General features: G+C 39.4%; 1 protein-coding gene across 1 annotated transcript in view; it reads right to left on the bottom strand.

The window, feature by feature from the left end:
* Nucleotides 1–2,447: 2,447 nt before the first annotated feature.
* The window catches only part of LOC122266277 (aminopeptidase N), an 11,931-nt gene continuing 4,378 nt past the window's right edge, over nucleotides 2,448–10,000 (bottom strand). Inside the window, exons 3-18 of the mRNA XM_043035938.2 lie at nucleotides 9,619–9,849; nucleotides 9,287–9,495; nucleotides 9,013–9,168; nucleotides 8,793–8,920; nucleotides 8,232–8,409; nucleotides 7,340–7,523; nucleotides 6,936–7,092; nucleotides 6,750–6,831; nucleotides 6,457–6,640; nucleotides 6,025–6,361; nucleotides 5,518–5,660; nucleotides 5,218–5,408; nucleotides 4,829–4,999; nucleotides 4,130–4,273; nucleotides 3,590–3,662; nucleotides 2,448–3,089 (exon numbers count right to left, since the gene is read on the bottom strand). Of these exons, the coding sequence (XP_042891872.2) occupies nucleotides 2,919–3,089; nucleotides 3,590–3,662; nucleotides 4,130–4,273; nucleotides 4,829–4,999; nucleotides 5,218–5,408; nucleotides 5,518–5,660; nucleotides 6,025–6,361; nucleotides 6,457–6,640; nucleotides 6,750–6,831; nucleotides 6,936–7,092; nucleotides 7,340–7,523; nucleotides 8,232–8,409; nucleotides 8,793–8,920; nucleotides 9,013–9,168; nucleotides 9,287–9,495; nucleotides 9,619–9,849 (2,739 nt within the window). The 3' untranslated portion in view covers nucleotides 2,448–2,918. The remainder of the gene's footprint in view (nucleotides 3,090–3,589; nucleotides 3,663–4,129; nucleotides 4,274–4,828; nucleotides 5,000–5,217; nucleotides 5,409–5,517; nucleotides 5,661–6,024; nucleotides 6,362–6,456; nucleotides 6,641–6,749; nucleotides 6,832–6,935; nucleotides 7,093–7,339; nucleotides 7,524–8,231; nucleotides 8,410–8,792; nucleotides 8,921–9,012; nucleotides 9,169–9,286; nucleotides 9,496–9,618; nucleotides 9,850–10,000) is intronic.

Raw genomic sequence — 10,000 nt, 5'->3', positions numbered from 1 at the left:
GCAAATCTGGTTGCCTCTGTGTGTATATGTATACATGTATATACACATAAATACATATACATATACATATATATAAATATATATATATATATATATATATATGTGTGTGTGTGTGTGTGTGTGTGTGTGTGTGTGTGTGTGTGTGTGTACATATATTAGATATATATATCTAATATATGTATATATCTAATACATATTAGATATATAAATTTATGATTACAAAGAGCCATGCTCATGTAATCTACTGTTAACGGGAGATGATTATGATTCTGATGAAAGTTGTTTTCAAGTCTAAATTGCGAAAGTAATTATAAAATAATTTATTTTATCTTTGATGTTAACCGAGGATTACGTTCTTTCCATGTTCCAGACATTCTATTCAATTCATTAGTGTAGGCAATAAACATTAGATATTTTACTGACATTATAATTATTGATTATGTTTCTAATCTTTACGGTTAATGAAATGACTGCATATAACAATAAATTATCATCAAATCTCGAACAATGTGTATTTTATGTAAACCCCCAGTTTTAGTTTGTAGTATAGTATTATGGCACCATATGGATACGGATTTTCTATCTTCTAGAAAGAAAAAAAATAGCACACGTAGCAACAAATATAAGATAAGAGGTACAAAAACCGCCGAAGCATAAGAAATGTATCGCTGTAATTTTCGCATCAGCTTTCGAAGAAGTGTAGAAGGGAGAAAAGGAGCGGGAAATAGCTGGCGCGAAGAGAGAAGCCTAAATTCTTTTGGAAACAGAAGGAGAATTGGAATTTTGACGAGGTATTATGGTGACTCTCTTCTGCTTGTACGAAGATGCAAAGAATGGAGACAAGCGAATGACGATGTTATTTTCGTATCTTGTATTATTAATAAATGTTTGAGAAACCCCAAATTCTATAATATGTACATTATTTATTATACAATACTACAATAAGCCTCGTTAATTCTCATCTATACGAAGTACTTCAATTATTTTTTTCTAGAATATTGATATTAATTGTCAGCGGACGTAGACATGAGCAGGAGATATTGCCTAAGCCTCTCTGATGACCCATGTCCTACGAGATATTGGGTCACTTGGGCTGAGAGACGTGCTCGGTGTGACCAAAATCAATAGATATTCCTTTTGACCTAAAGGGCGAGTGGTACCCGCTTCAATAAAGTAATGACTATCGCAGGAGGAACTATGATTAGCATAGGTTTGCCTGATGAAAATTGGGCCTGCCGTTTAGAGAGTAAAGAAAGGGTCTGAGAAAGTTGGCATCTTGCGGGTAGGGGAAGGTAGACTGAGAGCTGGCAGTATGTATGCCAGATAACATATAAACTATTTACGAAACTGATATGTCTAATGTCTAGACATAGCTGATTAATTCGTCCAATCTCGTACTCGCGTAGTATTCTTAAATAGACAACATAGTTCGTACTTAAAAAAAATGGCAGACATATAATATTATTCGTAAGAGACAGAATCCAAAAGGTTATTCGATTGTTTAATAAAATAAGAACACACATAACTGCCATTCCTAACATCCTAAAGGCTAATTCATTCATGTAAAACACAAGGTATGTTTCGGAGCAGCAAATGGGCTACAGTCTGTGTGGGTGATGGAGATGATAAGGCTTTGCATCATCTGTCCACTTCCTCGTGTCATCATTGCGTAATATCTGAATCAAAACAGAGGACACGGGAATAGGATGGACCTCGTGAGAGCAGCCATGCGTTCATCCCTTCAGTTAGTATTGGCATTATACTTTTTTTTAAATTCATTTTAGGTCATTAAAAAAATATAGAGGGAAGCTTCAGTTCTGCTGCTTTCGGTATGAACTATCACTGTGTCTCGTGGAAGTGTAATAAACAAAAGGTACAGGCATCTCAGCCTGCTCGTTATAACATGTATGTATAATATGTATTTATGTATATAATATATATATGTATATATATATATATATCTATATATATATATATATATATATATATATATCTATATATATATATATATATATATATATATATATATATATATATACTGTATATATATTTGTGTGTGTGTGTGTGTATATATATGTATATATATATACATATATACATATATATATATATATATATATATATATATATACATTTGAATATACATATATGTATATATGTATACATACATATATATATATATATATATATATATATAAATATATATATATATATATATATACGTCCATTGATAAATCACAAAAAAACAAACAAACATGAAATGATTGACAGTAAAAGAAAAACTTTTCTAAGTTGTTCTTAGACTAGTTTTCAAACCCCATCATTCACACCTGCAGGTGATTAATATCACTGTACCTTACTTTCTTGCCTTCGTACTTCGTACTTCTCCTTTCGTCATTTTCTTTTCTATAAACCAAAACCAACAGGAAGTATAACAAATAAAAGAGGAAGATGATATGTTTACTGCCTTAAAAGAAGAAGGAAAACAAGAGAACAGAGTAGGAAATTCCTACTCACAATATGCAAGAAGCGAAACATTTGATAATATAACATAAAAATATTAATAATTTATCTTTTTTTCCTTTCCTTGTTTTTTCCTTGTATGTTGAACCAATTCACACAAAAAAATAAGGAAACAAGACAGGTTTTGCAATATTTTTCCAATTCCCAGCCTCGAATTAGATTTAGAAATGTTTTTACATCTTCGAATATTTCCCTACTTTGATTTCACGAACTACACTAACAGATCAAAATGAAATAATATATTCCCATCTTTGCTTAGGAACCGATTAATCAGATATACAACAAGCATACTACACATATCAAAGACTAAACTAACACATAGTAATGTCCAGTAAAATACACCCACCGCCACATCACTACTGCACTACAGTCTTGCATCGCGTATGATACAGTACTCAGACACTTTCGATTTTGGAAGAATAACCGCTCTCTTCCAGCCACTGAACTATGACGTCATAGTAGGAGTCCATCCACGCAATGTTGTTTCGAACAGTCTCCAACACCTGCTTGGCCGTCCGCTGGTTTCCGTCTAAGTCGGTGCTTTCGCTGTTCAAAAAGGCCTCCACCTGGAAAAAAATGTATATATTAATATACTTCCACTGTAGTTTTCTTTGGGTGCATTATTTTGGCAAAAGAATCGTAACGAAATTTCAACTACATTCAGCACTTTAATTTTATCTAATTTATACCACCAGTTAAGCTGCAATCATTAAAAGTTAACTTCGATAGTCAGTCTAACAAATAAGTGTCTTTTTGTATTAATAATTCAAGGTAAAAGCATACAATACATGAGTACTGGCAGCTCTGATTAGGCTAAAAGCAAATATCAAGCTGTACTGCTGTTTTATCAAGCTGTTAAGCAGTTTTAATCGCTAATATCTACACCGCCAGCACACCTAGTAAAACCTCACAAACGTCCATACGGCTATATATATTAACACAAATGCAAACGCACATAAAAAGAGGCTGATCAGTTCTTAGCCAAGAGTGGAGTGCTATATACGTTTATATGCATTCATATTAACACATAAATTTACACATAATCAATCCTCAGAGTAGTACTTACATTTTGAAGGTCCTGCTTCGTGTTAAAGCTGTTTGTTGCGGCTTTTAACATCCCGCCCCTCTTGCTCTTTTTGCTGCAATTCAAATAATAAAGTAAGCAACGTTTTAAGCGAGGGATTTTAATGTTCGATTTGCTGTTCACGTTTTTTGCTTAACATATTGTGTAGTGTGTGTGTGGGAAGTGTGTGTGTGTGTGTGTGTGTGTGTGTGTGTGTGTGTGTGTGTGTGTGTGTGTGTGTGTGTGTGTGTGTGTGTGTGTGTGTGTGTGAATATCTCATCCTGTATGCACATAACTAAGTGTACAGTGCACACTGTGGGACCTAGCACAAAGAATCAAATCAAAATCCTAGTTCCATATAATTAATTGTCTGAGTGTATATACATAGATACACATCCCACCTCCTGTAATATTCAGAATTTCAATATCATTATCTCTTTAATTCACTTCCGCTATTTATTCTAATCTACAATAAATAAGGCCATCTCTATTCCCATTCATTTCAGTCATCGGCAACATATTGACAAGTTTCACAAGACTTACTAGGTAATGATGTTATTCCAGTGGAGCTTGAGGAAATCCCAAGCTAAGGGGCGACCCACTTCGTTTCTGCTGATGCTCCCTATGACGAGGCCCACGTCCTGCTGCTTTATGCCGCTGCCTGGAGTGATTGTCATCGCCAGGTACCTGTTTAGAGGATATTTAAGGGATTAGGATATTGGTATTTGTGAATTTCGAAAAGTTTGGATTTTAAGCCTATCAGAATTCGCGGATTTAGGATATTACGAGTGGTACTTATTCAGCCAAACATACATCAGATAAATTACTTCATGACCAAAATAATAACACAAACACAAATGCTCATACACAAACATATATATGACATAGTCTTGTTAAAATATAAAGTAAGCAGATGTATGCAATATTCATACTGACCACTCATATCTGAGCAAAGACGGCTACTACATAACAATGATTAATTAAACACTAATTTCCAACTGGCACTATACATAAAACTTTATATACACATAGTTATTGCCTAAAGTGTATTTAATGACTCCCGGACCAAAAATATATGCCTCAAACTTGCTCCCTGATAAGCAGAAGACTCACCTGAAAACCTCTTAAACATGAAAAAAACACTTGAAAGGTCCAAAGAAAATGTCTATTTTACATTGTTTTAATAATATCTAATTTGGCAACACCCATTCCCAGAAACAAGGCAAAAGCATGAAATCCTACCTCATCAAGAGCCAGACCTGCTTTGTGCAAGCCAGGGTGGACAGGAGATTATTTTTCTCACTCTGAACATCGGTCTTCAAGTACTGGCGCCAAGCAGCGTTCCACTCAGCTTCGCCTCCCTCGGCGATGGCGTGACAGAACACTGTGCTCTTGAGATTTGCCGAAATCAAACTGGAATGCAGTTTTTCCGTCGTGAGTCGAACAGTTTAAATGTTCCTTCCTTGGTTTAACATCAAACAAAACTTACTGCTCGAGATACTAAGAATAAGAAGGTATACATAGAGTTATACTGGAATACAATATTTTAAAATTAACAATCAATTACATTATAAAACTGTTGGCCACGATGACGGGGAGACTTCACTATTTCACTTCCTCGTTGAACCTACCTTCCATTATTAGGGGACGTCATCCACTGGCGATAGAGATCAAGGGCTTTATCCAGGCAGTCCTTATGGCCCATACTACAAGCCCACCTCACGGCTATTCCTCTCGTGAGTTGCACCAAGTGAGGGTCAGCGATGTCATCTTCAAAGCCGACGGCTTCGTACAGCGGGCGTATCAAGTCCAAGAAATATCGCTGCAATGATTTATTGTTAAGTTACTCTTTTTATAGTAAATATATCCAAAATTTCTACCAACTGCCTCAGCGCTTATTATTACTACCTGTTAAATATCAACAAAATTACCTTGAAGGCACCATATCCTCCCGTACGTTTGAACATTTTGTCTATGTACTGCAACTTGCTGACTGCCACTGACCAGGGCATGTATTCAGTTTCCTTCCATAGGTATGCATACAAACTCATTGCAGTTTTGTAGTTCAGGCGGTCTGTAGGTGTAGCACATTTTTGTTAAAAGAATGCTGTACCTTTTATTTCCTAGACAAAGAAAAGAATTCAGTTGATGAAAGAAGTATGTATTCTTTCGTTTTTTCAGCATTACTATAATTATAACTCTTTCGTAACATTCCTGCAGTGAGACCAGGCTTCTGAGATCCAATTATGTAATTTAGACAACGAAGAAAGGAGTGCAAATTATAAGACTTTTAAGGCAGTGCTGTCGGAGGGCGATTTGAACTTGACTGTCTAATATTGATGATGAGTTGATGGGAATGAAGAAAGGCATTTTAGATGAACTAGTGGCCGCAGGTTTTAAGAAAACAAAATCACAATCATAATAGTTGGTCCCTCTACCAGCTTTAGCTAGATTCATGGCATCGTCGATAATTTGTCCTCGGTTGACGACGCTGATGAGGTTGTGGTCGTCCTTCAGCTGCCGGATGAGCAGGTTCCAGTTGTGGTCGTCGTAGTTGACTCTGTAGTAGCCCGTCTCCTGCAGGTTGAAGATGACCCACTGGTCTTTGGCAGGTAAGGACGTGAGGGTGAGGTTCTGGCCAGAGTCCTTCAACCACGCCATGGCCTGAGTCTGACTGAAGTTGGCCTCACTTTGATATGTCCAAGTCAGAGGAACCCACCATTGGTACACGTGAGTGTCGTTCGAGTCTGCTTTCTTTTCCAAAAGGAACCGCTCCTGAAAAGAAATTGTATTAATAGATTTTAAAGTAAGTGAAAAATTTGTATACCTACAATAAAATACATCCCCAACTACATGCTTTGCATCCACACCTGAGAGACCGTAGCAGAGGTGCCATCTGCACTTCTCGTGACATGGATGACAGGATAGCCCTTCTGCAGCGTCCAGGTGTCCATTATCATCTTGACACTCAAATCTTCGGGTAAAGTGCCGTCCTTGTGAGCTGCGACGGTCAAGTATTCCCACAGGTCATCTTGTACTGCATTCTTGTACTTCCTGACAAAAGATTCATTTGTTTATAGGAAGAAATAGACCCTTAGCACTATCATCTACACTGATTTTATATCTGAGAAAGAAAACATATGGAAATAAAGTATTCATTTACAGTTCATTTAGGTAATCTTTCAATCCCTTTACGAAGGTCGCCCTGTTGAGGAAGTAGGCCATCATCCGGACGATGGAAGCTCCTGTAGTTACAAAAAGGAAACATTAATATGCAGTGATGTAATCTCAGAAATATAATCATGAAAGTAATGATCATCATAACCAACAACATAATGAAAAAACAAACCTTTGCTGTATGAGATGGCGTCGAAGATTTCGTTGATGTCATCTGGGTGACCAACAGGAATGCTGATTTTATGAGTTGAATCCAAGCTGTCCAAGCCCAGAACTGGGTGAAGCGTATTGCAGACGACAGTTTCCAACACTTTCCAGCTAGGTTCGACCTGAAGAGCATTTCCGTGAAAACAATTTAAATGATATCGTGTTATTTCATGTAATTTGGCATTTTCAACTACCATCTGGTATTTTCATGACGTTAATGTGTAATAGAAAATAAGTAAGACTATTTTTTCCTCGTGAACCATTTACAATGCAAGAGACAGCTTCTGCAGTTCATAAGACAACTTCTCTTAAGGATAATTCAATTCATTCCTGATGAAAATAGTCGACCAGCATTCTCTCGCAACTCACATAATCCAAGGCAATGTAACTCAGATAGGTGGCAAATCCTTCTTTGAGCCAGAGGTCGTCCCACCAGGCAGGCGTGACGAGGTTGCCGAACCACTGATGAGCCAGTTCATGAGCCACTGTGATACCTAGGTCTTCCTTGGTGCCCGGGGTGGTCACGTTGGGGTTGTACAGGAAACGAGATTCTCTGTTTAAAGGTTAAAGTCATTAGCTTAAAAGTACGGGTAATTTCGAAGTATGCAACTTAGCCGATCAATGTGGCGTACGAACACTTCTACGGACAGCCTCAACGGTTTGTGAAATATAAAGTGATAGAATCACTATATTTTCATAAGGTAAGAAAACGGGAAAACGAGAAATCGGCACTGCCTTCTACTAGTAACATTCTTATATCTAGGATGGTGGAACTGAACGGAAATCTGCACCACCATCTTTCACGGATTGAATATGCTGGCAATGCTGAACTCTTTCCATCTGCGAGATCAGTGGCGGATTACCCAACAGACTAACTAGGCTGAGCCATGAGGTTCCTATCCCTCAGGGGCCCCGTGGCTCTGAAGGCCCAAGCCACTATGATATTAACTGTATAATTGCACAAACTGTATATTCTTAGCCTAAGGGCCTCAAGTGGTTGTAATTTGGCATTGATACTCACTAATAAAACATGGGTCTCGTCTAGGTCTCTAATTAGTAAATATTCTCTCCCAGCCACGGTAAACATTAGTACATCATCAGTATCAGTGATAATGTCACTTTCCCCCACTTGTTAACCATCACATCCTCCCTTGGCGATAGAAATGAATAAGCATAAGGATTCTCGTAATAAGCAGATCCTAGCGAGAAAGAGAGAGACTAATCTAAGAGGCCAAATCGTACGGCAAATCCGGTGTCTTACCTGTATATGATGAGGCCCCAGTTCTCCATGGCGCCGAAGGGGAGTTCCGGCAGAGCCACGGTGTCCTGCTTCGGGAGGGGGAAGGAGATGTTAAAGAAGCCCTCGAAGTAGCGGAGAATCTGGGGACTGATCCTGCTGGCGTATTCCGCGTCGCCGAGAGCATTTCTCCGCGCCCACACTGGAGAGGTGGTACGAAGGGGGAGGGTCATACATGATACATTCATATCTTTATTTATGCTTACTGGTCTGCATTCATTCACACGCGCGCACAAACACACAAATCTGTATATATTGAAATATAAACACACACACACACACACACACACACACACACACACACACACACACACACACACACACACACACACACACACACACACACACACACACACACACATACACACACATACACATACACATATACATACACACACATATGTGTATGCGTGTGTGTGTCTGTGTTAAAATTGTCTTACATAGATTTATTCATATAAATATACGAATTTATACATTCTCATTTTTCTGTCCTTCCTTCCTCTTCTCTCCCATTTCGACCCCTACCTCTGAACTGCAGTCCATCCTGAGAGGAATTAATGTGACCGAAGTCGAACACGACGAAGGCAACGATGTAGGTGGACATGGGGAGGCTCTTCTCGTAGTGGTCCCACACCCAGCCCTCCTGACCTTCGCTGTCCATTAGAAAACAAAAACAATAAAAGCATAAACAACGTCTTCCATAAACTACCGACTTCGAAAGGTCACATTAAACTTCCTTACTCACACGGGTAGAGTCTCGACGAGGGGCATGTTGGAGAGCGACGTCATGCGGGTCTCCCTCGCCAGGTAGACCTCGAAGGTCGCCTTCATGGCGGGCTCGTCGAAGCACGGGAAGGCTCGGCGCGCGTCGGTGGGTGAGAACTGCGTCGACGCCAGGTACCTGTCCAAGGCGGCCGGTTTGGTATTTGTGTTCGAATGCGAGGGGACACAAGCGGAGGTATTCATATTTTCTTTGTCAAATGGCACAAGCGGGTAAGTTACGAAGTCATGACTCTTACCTTGTCTTCCCGTCAGCGTCTTTGTAGGTCGACCTGTAGAAGCCACGAAGCTGGTCGTTGAGGTAGCCCAGGAACTCCATGGCCAAGACGTACTTCTTCCCCCTCTGCAGCTCCTCCTCCAGGTGGGCGATATAAAAGTGTCGCTTGAAGTCGTACTCCTGCCTCGTGATCCCGATACCCTGACCTGCCACGTCGCCCGAAGCCGTTACCTTGAGCGACAAGGTAAAGATGCTGACCGACCACACTTTCACGGAAAGTTCCATGTATGGCTTCAAGAAAAGTTCTTACACCTGTAATTTCACGCGAAGGCAGAACCTACACCGACAGCCTACCTTGACTGTGTCGTTCTTAGTGATGATGTCGGCCATGTGGAAGACGATTCGGGAGGTCGGCTCCAAGACCTCCACCTCCACCTCCACGTAGCCGAGGGTGCTGAAGTTGCCATTGACCAAGGGCTGAAGCTTGATCAAGTAGTGGACCGGCCTGAGGGACTTCGGTAACCGGACGCTCAGCTCTTCGTCGCCATCAGTCGTAGTTGCCACTGATGACGCGAGCGTTTGACTCTGCGAAAAGTAAAAGATATATAAACACTACATATAACAGTATGTGTAAATAATACTAATCATCAATAAAATATTGCCATACCTATTGTTCTAGTTTAATGACTACTCTTCGAAATGTGACAGGTCTCTCTCTAACACACATAAAACATAT

The sequence above is a fragment of the Penaeus japonicus genome, unplaced genomic scaffold, assembly GCF_977035675.1.
Source record: "Penaeus japonicus unplaced genomic scaffold, GWHDUDI00000001_assembly GWHDUDI00000002, whole genome shotgun sequence".
Classification (NCBI taxonomy): Eukaryota; Metazoa; Arthropoda; class Malacostraca; order Decapoda; family Penaeidae; genus Penaeus; species Penaeus japonicus.
Note: the sequence above shows the minus strand (reverse complement) of the source record. Positions and strands in the feature narration are given on the sequence as shown.